At 44.5% G+C, this 27,312-nt stretch overlaps 1 protein-coding gene across 2 annotated transcripts in view; it reads left to right on the top strand.

Annotated features, from left to right (window-relative positions):
- Positions 1 to 27,312, top strand: part of phyhd1 (phytanoyl-CoA dioxygenase domain containing 1) — a 44,577-nt gene that overhangs the window by 12,779 nt on the left and 4,486 nt on the right. For both annotated transcript variants that reach the window (XM_028809074.2, XM_051931619.1), the window contains exons 3-10: positions 358 to 433; positions 1,385 to 1,432; positions 13,672 to 13,727; positions 13,818 to 13,880; positions 17,741 to 17,762; positions 20,433 to 20,561; positions 25,508 to 25,624; positions 25,754 to 25,880. In XM_028809074.2, the coding sequence (XP_028664907.1) occupies positions 358 to 433; positions 1,385 to 1,432; positions 13,672 to 13,727; positions 13,818 to 13,880; positions 17,741 to 17,762; positions 20,433 to 20,561; positions 25,508 to 25,624; positions 25,754 to 25,880 (638 nt within the window). The remainder of the gene's footprint in view (positions 1 to 357; positions 434 to 1,384; positions 1,433 to 13,671; positions 13,728 to 13,817; positions 13,881 to 17,740; positions 17,763 to 20,432; positions 20,562 to 25,507; positions 25,625 to 25,753; positions 25,881 to 27,312) is intronic.

Here is a 27,312-nt window from a genome sequence, read left to right as displayed (position 1 = left end):
CTTCCCGGTGTGCCATGCCATGCACCGCGTTGAAATAATGACTTCAGTTGAGGGTGGTCATCCCATGAACTCCCCAAAGTGCCGTACTTGGCACCACATTGCTCTTCTTTGCACATCACATGTCTTGCATAAAGGTTGCAGCTCCTGTTGTGCGGTGGGAACACAACACACAGAGACCACCAGTGGCCCAGGGTCTAAGTCGTACAGGGACTCGTTGGGTCCCTTTGGTGGGAACGAGCCTCTTGTCTCCATCCCTGGGCTCTCCCTTCTTCACTCAGGTTCTGTTGGACGTCTCCATGCATTTCCTAGTAGAGTTCACTTGATGAGCCTTCATGAAGTTGTTTCTTCTTTCTAAAGGGCAGTGCTGACTATTTCATGACCAGTGGAGACCAGATTCGTTTCTTCTTCGAAAAGGGAGTCTTTGGCAAAAATGGTGCGTATTTGGAAATGTTAAATTCCCATTTTTATTGATTGTCTGTTTACTCACAGGACCGTTTTAGTATAGAGTTCTGCAGCTGCAGTTTCTTCTGGACTGTATGGGTCATGCCAGCTGTCCATTCTCACCTTCTGGCTGCTTGTCCTGCATTTTCTGTATGTAGAGTATACAGCACATGAAACAGTTGTGCCCCCTTTATTCAGGGATGTGTTGATTGTTTTGTGAAAGATGCCCCGGACACAGACAGACACGACACACACGTTTTATTTTGCTTCCTTCACACAGCACAGTACACCATGATAAGAACAACAGCTCACAGTCCTTTTCTTCACCGCCTCCACTCCTGTCCTTCAAGCTCTGTCCTCTTCCACCCGAGTGGGGTGAGGTGGCCCCTTTTAGACCACACCCGGAAGAACCCCAGGTGTTCCTCGATTAAATCCCGACAGCACTCCCGGGTGCTGCAGACCACAGCTCCAGAATTATCCCAGTGGCCCCTAGTGGTGGCCACATATCCCAAAAGGCTTGAGCGTTACAGCCCCAGGCTCGTGGCCCCAATGTAACCTAGGATGGCTGTCCTTTCATCTCCTGGGAAATGGCTTGCCCTTTTCTTGGTCCCCTGCTCTCCCAGGCTTCCCGACAGGTCACAGTTTAATTGGTGGATTCTTACCCTGTCCATCTGTCCGTTCATTCCATTCTGTTACACATTCAGACCCGCTACTGTGCTGTTTTCTTATCCTGCAACAGCTCAGCTGTCACTCCTCATGGTGACCTCTTCATTCTGATGGCCTGTCCTGCTGACGTTTCTTTATCTCTCACACATCATACCCAGGACTTGATTTTGTAAAATTGTGACATTGTGATGTCACTGTGAGTAGGAGGCACTATATACGTCAGGGACTGTCTGACCTGTTGAACTCTATAATATTATTCCTTTTTTCCCCACTGCAGGAGACTTCTTAGTGCCAAAGGAGTGCTCACTTAACAAAGTCGGACACGGTGAGTGCAGCTCGGACTCTTCCTGCGTGTTTGTTTTGTGCCGGCCGGCCGTGTTTGCCTTCTGAGGCCGTTGAACTGCTTGTTGTGTTTCACTTTTCTGTTGAATGTCCAGTTCCAGAGGTGATTACCAGTAATGGTGCAACCTTGACCTCCGCTTAGACGCTGCTCTTTAGTGTGACGTGTATTTATACGTAGTTGAACCTGCCTTTGGATGATCAGTCATATATTGAAAGGTGTGAGACTGAAGCTACAGCTTTACACAATCACAGATTTTTCAAAAACCTTCAAGGTGTTAGAACTTCGTTCATGTCCAGCCTTGGTCCAAATTTTATTTCTTCCTTGTGTCATGATTTGATAGATAGATAGATAGATAGATAGATAGATAGATAGATAGATAGACAGATAATCCCAGCAGCAGCATACTGATAAAAGCAATATTAAATTAAAGAGCGATAACAATGGAGGTATACAGACAGACAATATCTTTGTATAATGTTAACGTTTACCCCCCGGGGTGGAATTGAAGAGTCGCATAGTTTGGTGGAGGAACGATCTCCTCAGTCTGTCAGTGGAGCAGGACGGTGACAGCAGTCTGTCGCTGAAGCTGCTCCTCTGTCTGGAAATGATCCTGTTCAGTGGATGCGGTGGATTCTCCATGATTGACAGGAGTCTGCTCAGCACCCGTCACTCCGCCACGGATGTCAAACTGTCCAGCTCCGTGCCTACAATAGAGCCTGCCTTCCTCACCAGTTTGTCCAGGCGTGAGGTGTCCTTCTTCTTAATGCTGCCTCCCCAGCACACCATGTAGAAGAGGGCGCTCACCACAACCGTCTGATAGAACATCTGCACCATCTTATTGCAGATGTTGAAGGACACCAGTCTTCTAAGGACATATAGTCGGCTCTGTCCTCTCTTGCACAGAGCATCAGTATTGGTAGTCCAGTCTAATTTATCATCCCGCTGCACTCCCAGGTATTTATAGGTCTGCACCCTCTGCACACAGTCACCTCTGATGATCACGGGGTCCATGAGGGGCCTGGTCCTCCTAAAATCCACCACCAGCTCCTTGGTTTTGCTGGTGTTCAGATGTAGGTGGTTTGAGTCGCACCATTTAGCTCTTTCAGGGCTGATGTCGACTTTTGTCAATAGGAGGAGCTGACGATAATCGGCAATCAGCTGTAAACTGTGACAAAACCAACCGTTGCGTTTTAGTTAGACTCTCACTGGTAGAAGGAAAGTTAGCTTCATTGATTTTGACCGAGATTTCCTACACTCCCGTGAGTAGCAATGAGCAGACAATGGCAAAAATGGCACTGCCATCTGGCGAGAGATTAAAGCGAAAGCGTAAAGCCTAATACTTTACGTGGAGGATGTGTTGTCTGTTCTCTCTGAATTGGACTAAGACTTGTCATACACTGATTTTAATACAAGCGATCGAAAACGAATATGAGGTTTTGCAGCTTCAGTGGATTGGTCCCCAGCTAATCATGGTGCTGAACAGGTTCATGTAGCTGACACAGCCTATGGCACTGTTCACCTGGGAGGACTGCCACTTAACAATGATAAGAGATAGAAACCAGATTGCAATGCACTGTGACCGTGACCTCTGCTGCTGCCCCGTGAACACAGCCTGGCAGCTTGCCTGCCGCACATTCTTGGCAAACTGGCAGCCACAGCATGCAGCAACAGACGTTTTATGTTGATTTCTGTGTGAAGCCATTGTGTCTCAGAAAACTATGTTTATTGGAAAAAATATTCAGCCCTAAAAGAGTTAACAAAGTCCTTGATGAGGTTCCTATACTCCTCCTCCTGCCCATTCCTGATGCAGCCCACGATAGCAGTGTTGCCAGTGAACTTTTGCACGTGGCAGGACTCCGAGTTGTATTGGAAGTCTGATGTATATAGGCTGAACAGGACCGGAGAGAGTACAGTTCCCTGTGGTGTTCCTGTGCTGCTGACCACAACGTCAGACCTGCAGTTCCAAAGATGCACATACTGAGGTCTATTTGTAAGATAGTCCACGATCCATGCCACCAGGTATGAAACTACTCCCATTTCTGTCAGCTTGTCCCTGAGGAGCAGAGGTTGGATGATGTTGAAGGCGCTAGAGAAGTCCAGAAACATAATTCTTACTGCACCACTGCCTATGTCCAAGTGGGATAGGGATCGATGTAGCATGTAGATGATGGCAACTTTAACGTTTCAGTCTCCTGTTTAGTTTTCTACATTTTCTCAAATATCGTTTTCAAGGTTTCAAAGATGGAGGAATCCATTCATATGTTCATTTTTTATTTGAAACTGTTTAAACCAAGTTGAAAATGAATTACGTTCTCCCTCAGTGCTGTATTGTTTTCGTATGCACACCTCGATTTTTGTCGATGGATTCTGTGCAGCTACCAGGTGAGAGGAAAAGCGAGAGTGTTGGGACATGTGACGTCATCCACATGACCATATGAAGGTCAGCATGTGTGTGCACACCCTGATCGTCTCAGCTTTTAGATTCCTATTACGAAAAACCTTTAGTGACTGGAGCACTGGCTAAAACACAGGAGGTAGAAGGTGATGGGGTGTGGATAAGAGTGGTGACCAGCAGGGAGCAGTGTTGGGGCTGCTGTTTATATACATATATATATATATATATATATACAGGGTGGGGCATAAAGATCTCCCACATTTCGAGGGCTGTAGTGGGTGTAGAGAGGTGGGCTAGGTGGTCTCATTCAGTAGGTTAGGCTCTACCACTTTCAATACCCATCATGAGTTGGACCGGTGAACATCGGGGCTTTGTTGTTCAAGTGTATTATGATAGCGACACAGAGAGCGTTCGGTATACGCTTCGCACTCGGTCAAAATGCATCTGTGCCACATCGGAAAGCGATTTTGTTAAGAATTTCTAACCTTCGGGCAACTGAAAAAGAAAATCACCTGGCAGACCGAGGACCATTAGAGCGCCAGAAAATGTGGAAGCAGTAAGAGCCTTCATTCAGCAATCGCCAAGGCATTCCGAGGGAAATGTTCCCCGGGCATTTGATCTCTTTAAGGGGAGACGCTGGCAGATTTAAGCCCATGTGACTTTTTCCGATGGGGATACTTAAAGGAAAGGGTTTTCAAACATCTTGAGCATTTGAAACAAAAGGATCAGACCTGAGATGACCCGGAGAGTGATGGAAAACTTCTGAGAACATCTTCAGCAATGTATTGCCAATGACAGCTGCCATTTGTCTGATAGGATTTTTTAAAACAAAACTGTTTATGTACTTTTCATATATACAATTTGTTTTTTTAGATAGCTTCGTTCATTTTTTGTACCCCTTCAAAATGTGGGAGATCTTTATGCTCCACCCTGTATGTATCTTTATTTATATATAGATATACATACATATATATAATTTGGATAGGAATATACTGTAAATAACAAGCTGGTTAAGTGTGCAGATGAAACCAGATAATTGAGAATTAGCGGAATCATCACAGAGGGACTTGGACTGCAGAGGCAGATTTGTGGACGATGAAATTTAATGTCCGTAAATGTAAAGAATGACACATAGGATGCAGAAATATGACTTTTGAATAAACAATGGGAGGTCTGAAAATCAAAAGTCCACCTTATGAGAAGGATTTAGGAGTCGTAGTGGACTCAACAACATCAACTTCCCGTCAGTGTCGAGAAGCCATTAAGAAGGCTAACAAACTGTCAGGTTATATAGCGCCTTGATGTGTGGAGTACAAGTCACAGGAGGTTCTGCTCAAGTCTTTATAACACACTGGTGAGGCCTCATCTGGAGTCCTGGGTGCAGTTTTGGTCTCCATAAAGACACAGCAGCACAAGAGAAAGGTCCAGAGAAGAGCAACTAGGCTGATTCCAGGACTTGGACAGCAGACAGGTTTGAGCGAATTTGTGGCAGATGACAATGTCAGTAAATGTAAAGAATTACATGTAGGAAGTAAAAATGTGAGGTCTGAATACACAATGGGTGGTTGGAAAATCAAAAGTCCACATCATTAGAAGGATTTAGGAGTCATAGTGGATTCTAAGCTATCGACTCCCTGACAGTGTTCAGAGGCCATGAAGAAGGCTAACAGAGTGTCAGGATATATAGCGCCTTGATGTGTGGAGTACAAGTCACAGGAGGTTCTGCTCAAGCTTTATAACACACTGGTGAGGCCTCATCTGGAGTCCTGGGTGCAGTTTTAGTCTAGAAAAAGGACATAGCAGCACTAGAGAAGGTCCAGAGAAGAACGACTAGGCTGATTCAGGGCTACAGGGGATGAGTTATAAAGATTAAAAGAGCTGAGCCTTTACAGAGATGAAGAGGAGACATGACTGAAGTCTGCAAAATGATGAAGGAAGTTAGTGCAGTGGATCAAGACGGTGACTTTAAAATGAGTTCATCAAGAACACGGGGACATAGCTGGGTAAATTTTGCACAAACATTAGGAAGTTCCTCTTCACACAGAAAATCATAGACACTTGGAATAAGTGACCAAGTAGTTTAGTAGACAGTCAGACTTTAGTGTCCTTCAAAACTTGACTTGATGTTATTTGAGGAGGATTTAAGTGGACAGGACTGGTGAGGTTTGGAATGGCCTGTCCTCATCCAGAGGTTTTCTAGTGTATTTAATCATTGTTATTATTCTTATAGAATTCTTCTTCTATTGCTTGGCTTTGTTTAACGTCTTCTCAGCTTGGCTCTGGTTGCATGTCCCCTTTTGGCTACTCAGTCCCTCACTGTAGCCCGCCTTTGATCTGTGAGTCATGTTCTGAGCTTTGTTAATTTACTTGGCCTCTTCACAGTTTTGATCTTTGGCGTTTTGTTTTTGATGTTGTGACTTTTCCCAATTTTCTTTTCATTTAAAATGGCCACTGCTCGGTACAACTTTTAGTTTTTAATTCTTTTGTGTTCCATTAATTGTCTCGACTCTGCTTTGTTTTGTCATTTGGTGTAATCGATTTGTTCACTGATAGCCACTTCCTCCTCCTTTTTTCCTCCCTCAGGCGCTGCTTTAATTTGATCTTTGGTCACCTGAAAGAGCCATAAGGCCTGGTACTGGTTAGCCTCCTCTGTTATGCATGTCTGGAATGGGATTGGAGTTCATACAAATTTGAGTGAGGGGTAAATAAGAATAGAAGATGGAAGGCATGTTGCTTATAGTGATGGCATAAATTGCTGGGGTCACGTTCAACCACCGCTGTGATGCGTTTTGTCACAGCGCAGGCCTAATTTAAGATGGCACCACACAGCATTCGCCATCCAAGCATTGGATCCTTTTTCTAAAAATAAAAGAACAACATTTAATATGATTAGGATCAAATGAAACAAGTTGCAGTGCGGAGTCTGACAAATTTTATTTTGACTTGGATTCTTGTTGGCGGGTGAAGTCGAAGCTCAAGTCAGTAACCAAGAATCTATGTGAACCAAATCACCAAACTCAGTTTGTGTCATGGCATGATGTGCCGCAGTGTCGGCTGATCAAGTGCCCAGCAGTGTATGCCATCGCTATAAACAACATGGCTGCAGCCATCAGAGACAACCACAAAATAATAATTGTGGAAAAATTACATCTCTGCAAAGCCAATAAAAAATATAAACTGAAAGAACAGAATGGCGTGAAATTCTAGAAATGGGACAAGCCACAATGGACAATGCTGTTGCGTACAGCTGATGCTGGGGTCTGTGCCTGGCTAACTGTGCTTGATATACAGTGTGAAGGAAACCCAAACCCCGCAACACAAACACACACAGAGTTCTGGGTTCAAATCAAGGATGGTTTACTCACCCAAATTCCTTCTCACAACACCTCAAAGTAGCACAAGCACAAGCTCTCTCTACAGTCCACAATACTCTCACCGCCGCACTGCCCTCCTCCAGTTGAGTGTTGCCTTCTTTCTTTCCTACCTTCCAGCTCCGACTCGCCTGGACAAGGGAGTGCGGTCCCTTTTAATGAGGAGCCAGGAGTACTTTCAGTGCCAGGGCAACTTTCTGGATCATATGGAAGTCCAATTGTAGGTAGCGTGGCACCCAGGGACCCCAGCAGGGCTGTGTTGGCGGACTACACTTCCCAGCATGCCCTACTGGTTCCATACTGGGCACCAATCTACCATCTAGCGTCCTGGGGGAATAAAGAGTCCCCAACGACATCGTCTTCTGGTGGGCTGTCTGTCTTTCTTCTCCTGCCATCACTTCCGGGTCTGACTCCTTCCTCTCTCCTGGTTGAGATGTCCATCTGTCTGTTCAGAGCCTCTGGTCAGAGTAAGGAAACCTCACCCCTCTCCTCTGGTCGGGATGCCCGTCCAACCCCAGTAAGTGCTGCTTTTGATACGATTGACTGAGCTGTCCTGCTAAATCGTGTGGAGCATTGGGCAGGCATTAATGGCGCAGCTCTGTTTTATGTCTCCATCAACACCTTTTCCTCCTCCTCCTCCTCCTCTGCTACTTTCTCCTGTGAAGATCCCCAAGGGTCTGTTCTTGCCCTGACACTCTTTGCCCTTTTTGTGCTTCCTCTAGGATGAGTTATTAAGCACCCTAACCTTGCATCTCGTTGCCAGGCTGATGACACGCAGTTGTATTTACCGCTGAAGCCAACTGATGAGGGTTCAAGGACCAATCTGCTCGACGGCCTTGAGGATGTGAAATGCTGGATGGCTAATGACTCCCTTCAGTTAACTGAGAATAAGACAGAGGTCATGCCTTTTGGCTCTCCTGTTTCCAGCAGTAGCCTTGCCAATAACCTTGGCCCTTAGTGCCCCCATATTAACATGTATGTCAAAAAATGGGGGTGATTTTTGAGTTTTCTCTTTGTTTTAAAAGGCAGATAAATGTGTGGTCAAGAGTAGTTTCTGTCATGTCAAAAAAAATCAAAGCTGTCTTATCCGCCAAAGACCTGGGGCCTCATGAATAACGCCGTGCGTAGAAATCACACTATAACATGATGAAAGCACAAAAGCGGAAATGTACTTATGCACAAAACAATCCAGATGCATAAATCTGTGTGTTTGCCAACTTCCATGTTCTTCCGCTCCATAAATCTCACTCAGCGTGAAAAGTAACACATGTGCACGCGCCTGCTGTCCTGCCCCGTCTCTTCCCAGAATTACACCTCTTTGAATATGCAAATCAATATAAATAGCCCTTCAGCTCAGACTTCTGTGTAAAAGACAATGGGAAAAACACGGGGGGGAACAGAAGAATTTCAGCGAATACCAAGTGGAGGCAAAGAAAAACGTACTATTTATTGGTTTACACAGTGGAATAAACAACAAAAGGAAGTTGATCGAGTGACATAGAGTGGCGGAGAAACTCGACAACTCAAGTTCACAAAGTCGCACAGTGCCAGAAATAAAAAAGAAGTTGTCAGATATTAAAGTCACCATGAAAAGGGGAGTCGTAGCCCACCGTCTGAGTGTCATATGAAAGCTTATTAGGGTACGGAGACAAAAAAAATATAGGGACACAGTGGGAAAAAGGCACGAAATGTCAACTTTAATCATGAAATTTGCACTTTAATCACGTAGTTTATTTTGTCATTAAAGTAGAACATCATAAACTTCATCTTAAAATCGTTTCTCAAGTTCCATCGTAACTAAAGTAGCACATTAAATGCTTTGTTTTATATTTGATCTTCTATGTGCTCTGTGTGTGTGAATCACTACGTGCTTCTTAAGCGGGCTTTCTCTTCCTCCGACAGGACACAGAATCCATTACATTTGTGATAATACAGCTCTATGAATAATTAAAATACTGAGATGTATACGTGATATAATTTTCATGATGATAGGAATTGAAGCATGTTATTAAACATGGGAACACGGTGGCGCAGTGATTGTTCCTGTCTCATGCAAGAGGCTTGCTGCTCCGTGCACAACCTTCGATGAAATAATTTATTACAGAAGTCCTGTCTCTTTCAAACGTACTAACCTCCAATTCCTGTCCTTACTTTTCTTTCTCCAAATACCCAATCGCCACTCAATCAGCTCTGTAATAGACGGTAAGCCATCTGTAAGCTTAGAACGCCGATTCTTCAAAACCTTTAAGGAACATTGAAATATCTGCATAGTACGTGTTTAATTATTCTCTCTGTCTATCCTTCCAGTGTCGCGTCAGCACCAACAAGAATACAGCGCAAGGCAGGAACAATCCATGAACTAGCTAGCGCTACCCACCGTGTCCTCCCATGTTTAATTATGAACAATATAGATTATTTAAATGAAGTTAAAGTTTTATCTGTATAATATAATAAATATATTTTGCTGCATTTCATCTTAAAAATGATATTGTCATCATATGTAAATACGCGCTTTTTAAAGTGGCTCAGGTTGTGTAATATTATAACTGTATCGCCAGTTTACAGTGAGGTGATTGTACTTATAAGTACTAACAGTTCTACAAGGAGCACTTGATGACTGATTGAGTGCATTTAGAGTTCTTGGGATGAAACTGTTTGTGAACCGCGAGGTCCGTACAGGAAAGGCTCTGAAGCGTTTGTTGTATGGGAGCAGTTCAAATAGACAGCATGGCTGAGGCAGCGTGTGCTTGATGCTGTATCCCGATAATTCTCTGCTGTAGATCTGTGATTCACACTCAGATACAGTGATATAAATACTCCGAGTGGTGCAGTGAGAGGAATATGGAAAAGATGATCTGCTGTGGCAACACCTAACGGGAAGAAGAAGAAGAAGCTGCAGTGAGAGTAACAACACTGAAGCAGTTATGGTATTTGGAATAGTTTGGCCATTCTGTGGACCATTATATTGTTTACAGGTTAATTACAATCAGATGCATTAAACTAATAAACAATATGCAGTTAATTTCAGTGTATTTATAAAGCTGCGTCAGGGATGTGGATCTGAAAAAGAAAGGATAACCACACTGGAACAGTAGCACTGCTTTGACGCTGAGTGCCGCCAGTCTGCAAAACTAAGCAGAGAATTTGTGTACGCCAGGGTATGAGCTACCGTGGAAATGTGTTTGGCTTTACGGCAAGTTTAGGTTTTATACATCGCGATTTGAACATGGAAACATTCTTACACAACATTTTTGTGCATACGCACCGTTTATACATGAGGCCCTTGGAGACTGTCATCCGTGCAGTTCTCTGTACCTTGGAGTCAGTTGGACTTCCCTGACTCGTCTACAGCAGCGGTCAGGCTGTCGAAAGGAGGGGACATATTAGTCCTGTCCTGGCCTCTCTGCCAAGATAAAGTTTAACGTGCTTCTCTAAAACTCCACACAGACAGCATCAGGCTGCAGGATTTCAGCCCAGCATGCTGGAATCCATGAGGCTGCAGTGCTAGACAGACATTCAGAAATGAATTAAATACAGTGCCGTGTAAAAGTCTGGGCACCCCTGATAAACATCACTGTATCAGTTTATAGCCTGCCAAGTTTTTGAGGCAGCAGCTTCATTTTCACATATTTTATACCGCACGGAAACAGCATCAGTTCAGTAGTGAAATATTTTTACTTGGACCAACAGAACCAATTTAATGTGCAATTAAATGAAAATAGACAGGTGCATACATTTGGGCGTCCCAAAGGAATAATGCCATCAATATTTAGTGTTGTTGAAATCACAGCCTGCAGACGTCTCCCTCCTGTAGCCACTGAGGCATCCCTGAATTCTGGCTGGCACTCTTTCAGACCTTCTTCCATACCAAATGCCTCCAGTCCAGTCAGGTATGATGGCTTCAAATCAATCCATCCATTTTCAATGCTGTTCAGGTCTGGGGACATGGATGGCCATTCGAGAACATTGGACTTGTGCCTCTGCATGACTTCCTTGGTAGATTTCGAACAGTGCTTTGGATCATCCAACCCTGGTGTGACTTCAACTTTGTGACGGACTCTTGAATCGTTCTTGTCAGGTTTAATCAGCTAATCAAAGCGATTTTGTGTTGCAACCCGTCAGCATTATATGACCACAGGTTTTCAAATTAATGCAATTCAAAGAGTGCCCACACTTTTGCACATCCCATTTTTTTTACATTTTATTTTATTTCATACAACTCAATAATGCTACACTGAGAATTTTGGTCTGATAAACATGTCTACATTTCTCTAGTAAAAAAAAATGCCATATTGCTGGGATCTTCTCTGTAAAGACAGCAAATTATCATGCAGCTTCAGAGGGGGCCCAAACTTTTACACAGCACTGTAGTTCACGTGTTTTTAAAGGCATTGTCTGTTGTCTTACAATATTAAATGGATTATTTTACAATAGATGTGGCCAGATAGCAATGGAGGACAGGAAACTGAAAAGCTCTGTCTGTGCTGTCCTGTCTCCTTAATATGGCAGCCGCAGTCCCGCTGATGTGTGGGAGGACATCACCATTAAGACATTCCCAGAACAAACTGAGAGTAGAATTACAGTAAGTGGAGGAAATAAGGAGCAAATAATGAAAGAGGAGATGCGGGTGTCGAGAGGGGAGAGTGAATTTGTGAATTTATAAAAGTGACAAAACTAACGGGGCCATGCCTGGACTCCAAAACCAAATGAATGTCCAAGGAGTACTGAGGCTCACATGGGGACAATGTCTGAATCCAAAAGCCTGGAGCGCTTTTGCCAGAACTGTGATCCATAAATGAAATAGCGAGGACAAAATAAAACAACTGCCATCCCAACAGTAGCCTGCTGTCTGTGCTTCGGCCAGGGAAACGCCTGAAGACCACCTGAGAGTGGCTGAGGAGGAACTTCTGTCCACAGTCCATCCACATCTTGAATAAGGAAGGCATCTAGAAATACAGCATGCCCTTCCACTGAGCTATTCACTTAATCAGGTTATGTATTTAGTTATCTTATATATAGACGTCTACGCGTGGAAGTCTGTCTGTCTGTCTGTCCAGCCCGGTAGTGCGAGGCCACAACATGACAGTCAAAGAGCTGGCAAGGCGGCCCCAAGTTAACAAGTCGATAATACGACACTACAGCATGAAGCTGGAAGGAAGCGACCCTGTCGTCAAAGTGAGACCACCGAGGAAAGACAAACGAGAGAGAAACTCGCTTAGCCGCTGATAGACAAGGGGGACGAGCACATCAGCAAAACGAAACCGGCGACTCTGACGATTCCAATAGATTCTAGGAGCAATCAGGCTTACACAGCTAGTTACATTTCAAATTCTATTCATGATTTTTAATATTTATAAAGTTGTGTGTTATTGTTCTTGTTCTTTTCTTCTTCTTTCTAAAGGCGCATTCATTGGAGTTGAGCGACTAAGCATTGTCCTACATCAGGGGTCCTCAATCACGGTCCTGGAGGGCCACAGTGGCTGCAGGTTTTTGCTCGAGTGACACTTCTGCTTCACTTTAGTGGTCTCGCTCGTTAAGATTTTGAAGCCTTATTGCTTATTTTAGTCTTAAACAGACGTATTCTCGTTTTTTAATGTAACATGCAAATGACAAAAGAGAGCAGCATTTCTCCATTGAGCTCGTTTCCATTGACACTTTCAAAGCTCGACTTGATGTTTTTTTTGGAAGAAATAAGTGGATAGGACTGGCGAGCTTTGTTGGACTGAATGGCCTGTTCTCGTCTGGAGTGTTCTAGAGTGTTCTTTATCACACACTATTGGGTTTAATGAAACACTTGGAAGGAAAGTGAGGGGAAAAAAGTGAAGGACTGAGAACTACTCCATTTTTGCCTTCCATTGATATCCTTAGAAAAGGGAAGAAAACCGAGGATATGAGAATGAGCTGACATGGCAGATTAAGGCGCCAACAAGCCATGAAATGAAATTATTGGCAAGAATTGCTTTCTAATTAAGCCACCGGGTTGGAACAAAAACCTGCAGCCCTCCACTGTGGCCCTCCAGGACTGGGACTGAGGACCCCTGGTCTACATATTGCACTGAATGTGACAAATACAATTTGATTTGATTTTTGGCTGTTTTGGTACTTTGAGCTCTCCCTGAGATCATCCCTCCTTACTATTAATATGTTTAGTTAATAAATGACCCTTTATCTTTAAAAATAACCGTAGTCTCCTTGATGCTCATTCTGGTTTCAGGGTCTACTGGAGTCTCCATGGTGAGTCACAGTATATGAACGATGAGCACATAAGTTTTAATCAGACCTACTGTATTTTGTTACGCAGGCCCACTTTTGTCACTTGAGTTTTCCGAGTTACGTCTTTAAGCCGGTCTTTAGATCCTGTGTCAGTTACTTGCTGGTACGTCACCAACACTTTCTGCTGATGCCATTTTTTAAGTGCGTCTGTTTAATTGTATTATTGTTTCTTATTTTTCCAGCACTTCATTCCTTAGACCCTGTTTTTAAAAATGTCACCCATTCTCCTCATGTCCAGGTGAGTGGCACTTATGTAAATGACTCCATTGCTTAGATGACCCCAGTGTCGAGCTGAGCAGACGTCTCTAATGAATGGCTCTCGTTTCAGGAGCTGATCAGGAAGCTGGGCCTCATGGAGCCGGTGGTGGTTCAGAGCATGTACATCTTCAAGGTACGCTATACACTTGTGTCGCCCCTTTGGTTTATCAAGATCCACGATGGTCTTGTCCGCACTTACTAAGCTGCATTGTGTTTTGCTCTCCGTGATGTTCATGCTGGTTTAGCTGTCAAAATGGGCCTCTCAAATGATGAATAGAACCTGACGAGAGGAACCCCGAGCCCCCAGATAGATAGATAGATAGATAGATAGATAGATAGATAGATAGATGATGTGATATTTGAATGTTTTATGTCATTTGTATACTTGATGGCCTTGCTTGCCAGTCACACCATCTTTAAAAGAGTCTGCCATCTCCGGTGGTCTTTGATCAGTCCCAGTTTCAGTTCTGTGGTGTGGGAGGAAGAAGAGTCTTTGTTGGGCCTTCTTTACCAGGTGAGATGTGTTCAAAGACCAGATCTGATGTGATGTGGATACCCAAGAACTTGCTATTGTCCACACACATTACAGCCTCCTCATGTATGAATATAGGAGCATGTTCTGTTCTTCTGGACCTCCTGTAGTCCACAATGACCTCTTTGGTCTTGCTGGTGTTCAAGATGAGGATGTTGGCTGAGCACCATAGTGCTAGGTGTTGTATCTGCTCTCTGTAGTGAGTCTCATCATTGTCTGATATGAGACCCATCACAGTCGTATCATCTGCAAACTTCACAACCATATTTGTGGCATGGATGGCAGAGCAATTGTGCGTAAATAACGTGAAAAGTGCTGGGCCGAGCACACAACCAGTTCAGAACCAGTGTGGCTGATGTACGATCTCCAGTTCTAACCACCTGAGGCCTGTTGGTGATCCAGAGACACAATGATGTGGACAGACCCAAGATGCTTTACTTTAACCTTCAGTACGCTCTAAATGTACAGTGCTGCACACTCAATAGAGCGTGTTACATTTCATACTGTTGGGTAAATTAGGGCACACTTTAAAACTGTGTGCCCGCCATGCCTTACACACGACAAGGCAGGTCACTAACTGAGACTCATCTGTAATCAGAGAGGCACCAAATAGTTAGAATACACCTTGTGGGGGCTGTAAGAAGCTCCCATGGTCTATGCACTAATATACAGTTTATAGTCTCTTCTCGGTACTCAAATGTGCCACTTGGTGCCACTGCCCACCTGCCTCTCACACAACAACAACAACAACATTTATTTATATAGCATATTTTCATACAAAAAGATAACTCAAAGTGCTTTACATAATGAAGAAAAGAAAAATAGAAGACAAAATACAAAATTAAAATAAGACAACATTAGTTAACATAGAAAAGGAGTAAGGTCCGATGGCCAGGGTGGACAGAAAAAACAAAAAAAAACTCCAGAAAGCTGGAGAAAAAATAAAATCTGCAGGGGTTCCAGGCCACGAGACCACCCAGTCCCCCCTGGGCATTCTACCTAACATAAATGAAATAGTCCTCTTTGTAGTTAGGGTTCTCACGGAGTCACTTGATGGTGATGGTCATAGAGACTTCTGGCTTTTAATCCATCCATCATTGTTGGAATATCATGGTGCTTTGAGTTGCGCCACCACCAAAAGGACAACGGAAAAGGAAACAGAAGAGAGAGTAAGGGTTAGTACAGATTTTGAATGAATAGTTATTATAATGAATCGGATATACAGAGTATCAGGATTTAAATTACAGTGAAGTTATGAGACGGCCATGTTAAAATAATGTGTTTTCAGCAGTTTATTAAAGTGCTCCACTGTATTAGCCTGGTGAATTCCTACTGGCAGGCTATTCCAGATTTTAGGTGCATAACAGCAGAAGGCCACCCGCCTCACCACTTCTTTTAAGTTTTGCTCTTGGAATTCTAAGGAGACACTCAGTTGAGGATCTGAGGTTACGATTTGGAATATAAGATGTCAGACATTCCGATATATAAGATGGAGCGAGATTATTTAAGGCTTTATAAACCATAAGCAGAATTTTAAAGTCAATTCTGAATGACTCAGGTAACCAGTGTAGTGACATCTGCCTGAGGTAAAGTCATCTCTGATGGAGGATCGCAGGAATCATCAGGTAGAGGGGTCCTGTCATCGGATTGGCTGGCCCAGCACAGACTCAGCTGTGGAATGGCCAATAGGGGGAGGCGGCTTGATGGCCGAGGTCTCCAGGACTCTCTGAGCAAATCCAAATCATATTATGGGATATCATCTCCTGTTAAATTCTGTTCCATACTTGTAATATTTTTATTTTTATATTGTATTGAGGTTGACTTGTGTTCTCTTCTGTGTATTGTGTTATTGTATTGACCCCCCTTTTTCTTTTTGACACCCACTGCACGCCCACCCTACCTGGTAAGGGGGTCTCTCTTTGAATTTCCTTTCCGGAGGTTTCTTCCATTTTTTTTCCCCTTCAAGGTTTTCTTTTCTTGTCTTCTTTGAGAGTCGACCCCTGTCCCAGCAAACTCACAACTGTAAGCCTACTGTTGCCCACCCTTGTATATGTGACTCCCCTCAGTTATACCATCAGAAGCGATGGTGACAGTCACAGACTTTGATGAATGGCTGTTTTTAAAACTTGAGCCTGCGTATAACTGCGGCTGTTTTAAAATCATTGGGTGTTTTTTTCATTAAATTAGGTGGGCCCTTCACTAAACCGTGACCTGAACCCCAGGTTCCACAGTTGTAATATTTCTATTTTTATATTGTATTGAGGTTGACTTGTGTTCTCTTCTGTGTATTGTGTTTTTGTATTGACCCCCCTTTTTCTTTTTGACACCCACTGCACGCCCACCCTACCTGGTAAGGGGGTCTCTCTTTGAATTTCCTTTCCGGAGATTTCTTCCATTTTTTCCCTACAAGGGTTTTCTTTCCTTGTCCTCTTAGAGAGTCAGGGCTGGGGGGCTGTCAAGAGGCAGGGCCCATTGCGGCTCTCCTTGTGTGATTTTGGGCCCCACAGAAATAAATGGTATTGGATTGGATTGTAACTCATTACATTAATACAGAGGACAGAAAATTGTAAACTGTAACGACAGTGGTGAACCCATTTACTTATCTGGCCGACACGTTTATCCAAGGCAACTTACACAATTTACGATTGGTTTTCCAATTAGAGCACAGGCAGGTCATGTGACTTGCTGAGGGTCGCACAGTGGTGTCAGGAGTGGGATTTGAACCCTCAACCTCAGGGTTTCAAGTCCAAAGCCTTAACCAGCACAGCACACTGCCTGCCTGGACACTGAGCCAAGCCACCGAAAAGAGTCAAGGCGATGAAGGGCAGAGAGACTGGAAGATAAAGCTGAAAACGTTAAGCGAAGTCGTAATCAATGAAAGACACAAAAGAAAATCGAAACCAGAGAATCCGACTAAAGAAGTGCAAAATGAAGGAAGGGGAACACGGAGAGTCACACCGGTATTTAACGTGTCATGGTGATGGCATCACGGGCCGCAGTGTGTGAAGACTCTCCCCCAGCAACCAACGGCATCTTGAAGACCAACAATTAATGATGCAACGGGCATAACATTAAAAAACAATACAATACAACTTGCTTGCTGTGTCGCGCTTTTCAGAGTGCAGACGCAGGGCGCCGTGACACAAACCGACAGGCGAATTCGCAGTAAACCGTTCTCCTGTATCTGCACACATAGAATTGTTCACACTGGACATTATTTACCAGCTGATCAAGTGGGTCTGATGACAGGCCGACAAAACAGAAACATGAGAGGCGATGAACAGAAAGTCCAGCAGCCACACCAGAGGTCCTGCCTTATGTTCTCATAAATGGGGGTGAAACACATGGTCTCACGTTTCATCTTCTGTTTTGTGCATATTTGTGGTTATGGGGGGTGTAAGTAGACTCGGGGACAAAGGTGAGATGCAATGTCCGCTTACTTTTGATTCTTTATTTTCTAGCAACCTGGGATTGGCGGAGAAGGTAAGGGAGCATCAATTTTATCTACTGAGGCTGAGCCGGCCGCCCAACACTCTGCTAATCTTGCGGTGGCTTTTGATGCTGTGAATCATAATTGTCTTCATCCTCGAGCTTCCTCATTTGGCTTTGCTGCCGCTGTTCCTTCCTGGCTTAAATCTTCTCTTATCTGATAGGACGTATTTTATTACAGTTGGTACCAAAAGGGCTCTGTCAGATATTTCTCTTCAGTCCTTTTCCTTTTTTGGGTCAAGTCCAGTTAAATGTATTGTCATCTGCACATACAGTAGTACTATGAGAACATGAGGGCAACCATTAAGAAGGATATCAGGGAGGCTAAAAGACAGTTGGAGAGGAATAGAGCAGATAAGGAGAAAGACGACCTGAAGAGATTCTTTCAGTATTTTAGTAGTAAAAGAACAGTCAAGGAGGAGGTGAAGTGCATCAGAAATAGTAAAAGGGAAATTAAAAGATACAGACAGTGAAATAGCAGACGCCCTAAACTTACGTTTTTCTGAGGTCTTCACAAGTGAGGAAGTGGATAACCTCAGAGCAGTAACAGGGACTACTAAGGAGGTACTGAGGGATTTGGAAATTATAGAGGGAGAGAAGAGCTGCTCAGATTAAATAAGCTGAAATCAAACAAATCAGCAGGACCAGATAATATTCACCCTCAAGTTCTTAAGGAGGCCAGTGAGTGCAGATATAAACTCTTGACACATATTTTTAGGAAGTCACTGCGCACTGGCGAGATTCTGAAGGACTGAAAAATGTCAAATATCATCCCATTATATAAAAAGGGTGACAGGGCAGATCCAAGCAACTATAGGCCAGTAAGCGTAACGGGCATCACAGGAAAATTAATGGAAGGAATTATTAAGGATGAGCAACACCTGGCATGGACAGGAGTTATTAGGAACAGTCAGCGTGGGGTCAGAAGAGGGAGGTCGTGTTTTACTAACAGGCTGGAATTCTGTGAGGAGGCAACAAAAGGATACGACCAGAGTGGAGCTTATGATATTATTTATCTGGACTTTCAGAAAGCATTTGATAAGGTGCCACATGAGAGGTGGGCATCAAGCTAAAAGAAGTGGCAGGTCAGGGTGATGTTTTTAGATGGGACAGAATTGGCTCAGACATAGGAATCAGAGGGAGATGGTGTGAGGAACCTCATCAGAACTGGCCAATATTAAGAGTGGTGACCAGCAGGGGTCAGTGCAGGGGCCACTGCTATTGTTAATATATAGAAATGATTTAGATCAGAATATAAGGAACAAGCTGGTTAAGTTTACAGAGGATACCAAGATAGGTGGATTGGCAGATAATTTGGAATCCGTTATATCATCACAGAAGGACTTGGATAGCAGACAGGCTTGGGCAGATTTGTGGACGATGAAATTTAATGTCAGTAAATATAAAGAATTTCACATAGGAAGTAAAAATGTGAGGTTTAAATACACAATGGGCGGTCGGAAAAACGAATGTCCACCTGATGAGAAGGATTTAGGAGTCATAGTGGACTCAACAACATCAACTTCCCATCAGGGTCGAGAAGCCATTAAGAAGGCTAACAGAATGCCAGGTTATATAGCGCCTTGATGTGTGGAGTACAAGTCACTGGAGGTTCTGCTTTATAACACACTGGTGAGGCCTCATCTGGAGTCCTGTGTGCAGTTTGGGTCTCCAGGCTACAAAAAGGACATAGCAGCACAAGAGAAGGTCCAGAGATGAGCGACTAGTCTGATTATGGGGGTACAGAGGTTGAATTATGAGGAAAGATTAAAAGAGCTGAGCCTTTACTGTTTAAGCAAAAGAAGATTAAGAGGTGACATGATTGAAGTGTTTAAAATTATGAAGTGAATTAGTCCAGAGGATCGAGACTGTTATTTTAAAACGAGTTCATCAACAACACGGGGACACAGTTGGAAACTTGTGAAGGGGAAACTTTTCACAAACATTAGGAAGTTTTTCTTTACACAAAGAATGATAGACACTTGGAGTAAGCGACCAAGTCGTGTGGTGGACAGTAAGACTTGAGGGACTTTCAAAACGCGACTTGATGTTTTTTTGGAAGAAATAAGTGGAGAGGACTGGCACGCTTTGTTGGGCTGAATGGCCTGTTCTCGTCCAGAGTGCTCTAATGTTCTATGAAGTTCATACTTGCATGTCTCCTCCTAAAATTTATTAGCTCAATTTTTCATGAAAGCATGAGCTTAAAATGTTTTCTCAGCCATCACTACTAAGAAGAAGGTTGTCAGTGACCTATAAAATAAAGATAATTTTTGGGTGGAGTGTTCATCTAATGCACAAATGCCACCAGTACTTTGTTGAAATATCTCCAGAAATGCAAGCCAATGGCCCTAAACAGGGGACTTGTTCTGGAGTGCCCCCTGCTGGCACATTTAGGCCTTATGAAAATGAAAGGCCAGGCCGGGGTGATGTCACTGTGGAGCTGGAATGTTCTCCATGTCTTCATTTGGGTCTTATCCCTCAGTCCAATAGATGGACTGGAGACTCTAAATTGACCCAGCAAGTGTGCCTTGTCATGGTCTGGCATCGCCTTCAGAGTTGTTCCTTCTTTGTACCCACTGAAGTCTGTACACAAAATGACTGCCATGTGTATCCCATGTAGGTTTCATTTGTTCACTGATCTACTTTTCCTTTTTTTGGCCTTAGTGACACCCCACCAAGATGCCACTTTCCTTCACACAGAGCCGCTGGGCAAGGTGATAGGCCTGTGGATCGCACTGGAAGATGCCACGCTGGACAACGGCTGCCTGTGGTTCATCCCCGGTTCCCATAAACGTAAGCCTCCGCAGTTTTAAGCGCGGTTTTCCTGATCTTAGACATGTCAAACTAATGTCAGGTGTTATAACTTGAATTATTATTTTGTTGTACCACTATAGGCTGCTATAATGTGTTATGGATTTATGGAAACGCTTTGTCATTATGATGACGTTGCCATTGTCACACCATCTTTTTGGCCAATTTGTTTAGTTCTGACGCACCACTGCCAGGCATGTGATTTATCATCTTTATGACACACACATATTGGCACATATGTATCCTACTTAAAGATGGCAGAATGGCATTCACAGGCATCTGCTTATTATAAAATTTAAAGTTCAGTGTGGAATTGGAGTAGCTGTGTAACGACTGTGGAAAGAGAGCCCCCGGGCACCGTGAGGTCCCAAAACACATATAATAAACGGCACCACAATGCCTAAACCAAGCAGTCTCTCCAGTCTCTCAATACTTCTGCCACCTCTACTCCTCTCCTCCGAAGCTCCGTCTTCTTCCTCCTGACTCCGTCTCATCTACTCGAGGGAGGCGTCTTCTTTTATAGCCACCCTGATGTGCTTCAGGTGCTCTGTGATGATCTTCTGGTGTCACTTCTAGGGTTCCATAAATGTCTGGGCGCCCCCTGGCAGTGGCCACAGACCCCAACAGGGATGAGCTTCTATGCTTTGATCCCGTGGTCCCCAAGCAGAGCTGGGCAGCTGCCCTCTGGTGGCCACTCCCGGTTCTTCCAGGCGTCCCGTCTGGGTAGGATCCCCAGTTGTCTGCCACACGACTCATTTCTCTTCGACTTTGATTTCCATCCCTCACTTCTGTCTTTGTTCCGTCTGATAACGTTCTTGTAGTTGACGTCACCGGTGAGGATTTGCTCAGGGTCTCGGCCCTCTCTGTTTCAAGTCTGTTTGGATGTACTGATCTGCATGGATGGCAGTTGACGTAAGGAACTGGAATCGAGTTAAGAAAGCTAAGGTGATAACTGGGGTCAGAAACTCTAAGACAGAAGAATTAAGGAGAGTCAGACCAAAGTCTCTGAATTGTACAGTATATAGTGCCTTTCGCAGCAAATGCTTCACACGTAGTGAGCAGGAGCGAAACTCCATGCCACCCTCCACCCTGGGCATCCTGTACTTATGAACTGAGCACCAGTGAGGTAATGGGAGACACCAATCACTAAAATATATCATCTTTATTAGTCCAGTGCCAAACCACACTTTAATAGCAGGGGGCTTTCCTAAAAAAGTCAGAAAAACGCCAGTGGCACATTCAAAAACAATCGATAAATAATCCCAGATGACAGTGACATGTTCAAGGAAATATTGATACAAGCTCAACAATCCAGCCGGTCACGTCTTCTGATGCCCTCAGAGGCTCTCTTGGCCACTCGGCATTATTGGACTCAGGAAGTGACCTTTGTGTTGTCAGACGTGACTGTCTTTGTAACACTGAGACTGTAATCTTACGTTGTGTACGTGGAGATGTTAAGGACTATCAGACATTGCTCCTTCCTTTAACATATAAGGGGTGACACTTGAAAGTTTGGACTGCTGTTTCAGACTCCTGCCCGTGGCCCTTGCTGATTGGCAGGAGGAATGCCCTTTTTCCTAGACTCATGACCGAATGTCAGGCGCCAGTCATCGAGCCCCCTGTCAAGCTCAACAAGGGGGGAGAAGAAGAACTGATGGCCGTCGGGGAAGATCTCGAGCCCCAGTTAGACACTGAACCTGATCTCTCCAGCGAGACCAATGGTGACTCCCTGGTTGGCCCATCTACAACTTCTCAGCTTGCAAATGCCTCCGAACACAAACTGAGCACTGGCGAGCAGACATATTCTGTGCGCTTGCAGCATGCCGATGGCTCATTAGAATATGCATTTAAACAGGCTCGCTCTGCTAGTGACTCTTATTACCGAGAGAGTGCAACCGGGGGCTTCAAAACCCCACTTATGGTACCACTTGTCACGCTTGGGTCACTGATTTGCACAGAAATGCAGGAGATTGTAGGGACAGGAACTTTATTCAAACACTTCAAACAAACATGTCTCTCTCTCTCAAAAGGGGTGCACGTCAGGAGCGGGACCCCCAACAGGAGCAGTGGATGTGAGGAGGAGGAGGGAGGGAGGGAGAGAGAGAGAGAGAGAGAGGGGGACAAGCAATCAGCCAAAGAGGACACGTGCTGTTCAGGCTTTAAAGTCTGCGGAGCGCCGTACGAGAAGGAGATCACGTGACAGAGCAGCCGCACCCATCCAGCAAGTAAGGGAGCAATGTGAAGTAGACTGTCCGTGTCTTCTAGGGGTGCTTCAGCCCCCCTGCTCACAAACTTTTAATCTTCCCTCCTAACTCATCCCCTGTAGCCCCCCATAATCAGCCTGGTCGCTCTTCTCTGGACCTTCTCTTGTGCTGCTATGTCCATTTTGTAGCCTGGAGACCCAAACTGCACACAGGACTCCAGATGAGGTCTCACCAGTGTGTTATAAAGACTTGAGCAGAACCTCCTGTGACTTGTACTCCACATCAAGGTGCTACATAACCTGACAGTGTGTTAATGTCTTCTGAACACTGTCTGGAAGTTGATAGCTTAGAGTCCACTACGACTCCTGACTCCTTCTCATACGGTGGACTCTCGATTTTCAGACCTCCCATTATCTCCACCTACACTAAAACTGCCCATAACACAGATGAGGTAGCCATTCCTCTCGACATCGCTGAAACACAAACATTGACCCTATGGAAGAATGGCCTTGGGTTTCTGCAGAACCCGTTCAGTGTACACTTTTGTTACCATAAACCGCTAACTCCACGTAACCTAAGCTCATTAGAACACGTTGGCACTTTCATTAGCACTGCACTTTGCTGCCTCTGTTGAAATTTGATAAATATACGGCAGAAAACACAGAACATGGAGACGTGAGGACAGGACCGCAGCATCCCTTGGTGGAGTTTGTGTCGCTGCTGCACGACAGGCCTCTCTGAATATTTTTTTTTCCTGCTTTAATGGGCAGCGTGGGTTGGCTGCCAGGATGGATGGCTCCTTACCTGGCCAGGTAGCCCTTTTAATGGTAGGCTGTGGGTGGACGGACGTCCCGACCAGTTTGGTTAAATGTGCCTTTTCTGGTCAGGAGGCTGTTATAATGGATGGACAGGGGGAGCCACGTGCATCCCCAGTACACTTGATGGCGACATCCCGTTTGGACACCCGCAGGGCGGCATGGGAGTTGTAGTTTTGGTGGGCAGCCCTGTTAGGTGCCGCTAGGGGGATCTGCCTGAGACAGACTCTCCTTTCACAGCGAGGTTCTGCTTGTCTCAGAAGGGCTTCCTGGATGCAGTGTGATGGCTCCAGAAGTACCCGTGAGTCCGGTATAAAGGAAGCTGCCTGGGAGTTGGAGTTGGGGGAGAACTTGGATGAAGCTCACCTGGGTGGAGTGGAGAAGGGGAGAGTCATACTGCTGTAACTTCGGCACACATCAAGGTATCTGTGGCCATAAATCTTGTTCTTGGAGTCAGAGCCTGTGTCTGTGTAGTTGTGTCCAGGGTTCAGGGTGCTGCAGTGCCCCCTAGTGTCTCACACTGTGCATGGCTGTGAATAGGTGTGCGTATACTGTGGGTATTACAATATCTGGCTGAGCGGGACTCACTGTGCTCCTTACTGGATTGGTCTACCGTCACACACTTAAGCTTAACGCACAGACACACAACTTATGAGGGACGCCCGCACTGCCAGTCCCTCCACATAGGGACCCACTTATCTTTGGCATGAACAATGTACGGGTGTCCCCAGATTTCATTCACACCTAAATGCTGCTTGGGTCTTCAGGAATCCCCTAAACACAATAACCGCTGATGCACCCTTTGGTGATATGCCACTTACTGTACCAACTGGCGATGCCTCACTGCTGCCACACTGTTGTACTATCAGGGTGCCCTCTGCAGCCTGATAACCCTGCTGGTCGGAGCAAATGGCAATCTGTCCTACACCAGGTGTCCAAATATTTACTTTATTACTTCTATCACTCTGTCTTTAAATCTAATATGGCATTTAATAAAGTACAGTAATAAGAAAGTCTAATAGAAAATCTAACAAATAGCAGAGTCTGGGAGTCCAAAGTCGTACAAAGCTGACTGAAAATGCGCAGTGTCGAGGCTGAACGTTCTCCGATGTCCGTACGAAGTGCTTTGTGACGTGTCTCTGTTGTCACACCGTCACCGCTCTCTGGTCATGTGGCAGGCCGTTGTTTATGTCAAACACCCGTGGGGCTGTGGACCCTGTGATATTTCACACACGTGTGATTGGCTCGTTATCCTGGTGATGGACGTCTCTGCCCAAAAGCTCTTGTTGTCTCCCGTTTCTTTTACTATTAAGTTGTAAACTGTCTGACTATTTTATACAAAAAGCACCAGAAACACCTCGGATAACGAGACACATGCAAAGTTATGAAGAACTGGTAGAAAACAGGAAAATGTACACATGTACTGTATTTGGGTCCTCAGATTTTTAGTCTACCAGAAAGAATGAACGTCGATGTATTTAGACGAGACGCTTTCAATGTAAATTGCCTTTGTACATTCATTAGGTAAGTTGCCCTCGAGGGTCCTATGAATTCCTTTGTAAATTAGTTAAGTCTTTAATTGTTTGAGCAGAATTTTACAAAACAAACTTACAACGGAAGCGGCCTGCACTTTCAAAAATGCGCAGCTTTTATCCTCCAGGACACGGGGTTACGTTTTTCTAGACGCGGACAAGTGGACCGCGAGGATCTACAGCACTGACTGCTCTCTCTGGCTTGATGGTTGCACATTTGACTTCCCAGTGACGAATCTTCTTCTGTTTTCTTGTCCGCGTGTCTTACCTTCTGGTCCCACGCCAAATGATTTTCTGGCAGAATGACAGGGAGGTTTTGGAACCAGCAGCCTTGAGGTTTCTTGTGTCTAACTGCAGTTTCTGGGTGCCAATTGCAGGTGGCGTTACTCGGCGTATGGTCCGAACACCGGAGGGCTCCATGCCACGCACCAAGTTCATCGGAGAGGAGCGACAGTTCGGCGAGGAGGAATTCAAACCCGCTGCGGTGAGGAAAGGTACAGAAAATGGGATGAAATGAAGGGGGTGTGAGTGGGGCTGAGGAGAGCGCCCGCTGCTTAGGGCACATGGGCAGGATCACGAGACAGAGATGGAGGTAAACCGGGCCTGTGTCGCTTTTACCTCAGGTGGTCTTGTTCTGATCCATGGTGAGGTGGTACATCGCAGTGCAAAGAATACTTCAGACAGCTCGAGGCACGCATATGCCTTCCACATCATGGAATCGAGGAACGGCAAGTGGGGCAAAGAGAACTGGTGAGAGCCTCTTTTTATTTTGTTTTATTGGAATTGCATTTTTATTTGCATTTATGTAAATCAAGTGACCCACCTTTGGTCCTCCTTAGCAATTCATGCGCAATTGTCGCAGTAGTGACCCATCACAACCCACTAACAATATAAACAATAAAAACTTGGGACCCACCGGTGCCAGCCAGCCTGCGACCCGCTAGTGGTTAAGAAACACCGAGACAGTAAAGGAACGCAGATGGAATGGGCGAAAGGTACAGTGGGACACAGCCCACCCAGCAGGAATGTCACGCTGACTGCTTTGTGACCCCACAGTAGTTTAAAAGGCGCTATATACCCCCAGTCCATTAGGAGGGTCCTGGCTTAAGACTTTTATGGGCCTTCACCTTCAGGGTCAGGCCAGCTTGGAGTTGGGAGAGGAGCTGAAACAACAGCTTGCTTGGCGAGGAGGAAGATGAAGAGAAAGGTCATTCTTAGGCTAGGCCCAAACAAAGGTTATTATAGCTTTGCTGTTTTATATTAGTTTTTATTTCTAGATTTTTTCTGACCTTACTTTGAAATTCAGTTTAGTTTTAGTTTTCCTTTTGGTCTGGTTAAAGAGCTACTATGGAGTTTAGTCTTTGTGTCACAATCAGACAGAACTGAACACTTAACAAGTTTGGATATGATATGAGTTTAATGTTACTGGAAGCTGACTACACTCCATGGTTTACTATCTGGTTTTGTTTTTATCTGATAAAAACAAACACAATCAAAACCAGATACTGAATATGAACAATTTTATAATTTATGTGCTGGACAAATGTGAGCTTATTGTTGGCACTTTTTATCTTTTCCTTTTATTGCCCACAATGGACCAATTTGTAATGAAATTTAGGTGAATTTTAAGGTTTGAGGGTTTCTTTTAACTCTAAATGTCTACAACACACCACATATCCTGCTCCAAGACAATGTGCTTATAATGAATGCCTTCAAAATTGCATTGAAATATCTCCCATACTGGGCTTTGTTATTTTCTACCAGCCATATTGGCATCTGATTCCATCTCAGGCACTTAAATTTATAGACAGAATTTTGCCACCTGCAGGCTTGAAAGGATACAAAAAATTATAAAATCGATTCTACCGTGTCCTGACAGGTATGATCATGAAAATCACAGGGGCTTAGAAAGAACAGGGGTCTTAGACTTGAATCACAGTGCAGACCCCACAAAAACAAAGAAAAACAAGCATGTAGTGTGAAGGTTAGGGGCGGTGAGACTTGAATAGCCCACCATAAGAACAGTAAAACCTTAGTGAGCAGAGTAAGAGCAGGTAATTGTTGTATAGACGGGCACAGAACGACAGAGACACCATCTGAGGTTAGGAACAATATACACGACATGAGGTTTGTAGGCAAGGCAGGAAAAATCCCTGGAATGCAATATGTATGATACGATACG

This window comes from Erpetoichthys calabaricus, chromosome 9, assembly GCF_900747795.2.
Source record: "Erpetoichthys calabaricus chromosome 9, fErpCal1.3, whole genome shotgun sequence".
NCBI classification, from domain to species: Eukaryota; Metazoa; Chordata; class Cladistia; order Polypteriformes; family Polypteridae; genus Erpetoichthys; species Erpetoichthys calabaricus.
Note: the sequence above shows the minus strand (reverse complement) of the source record. Positions and strands in the feature narration are given on the sequence as shown.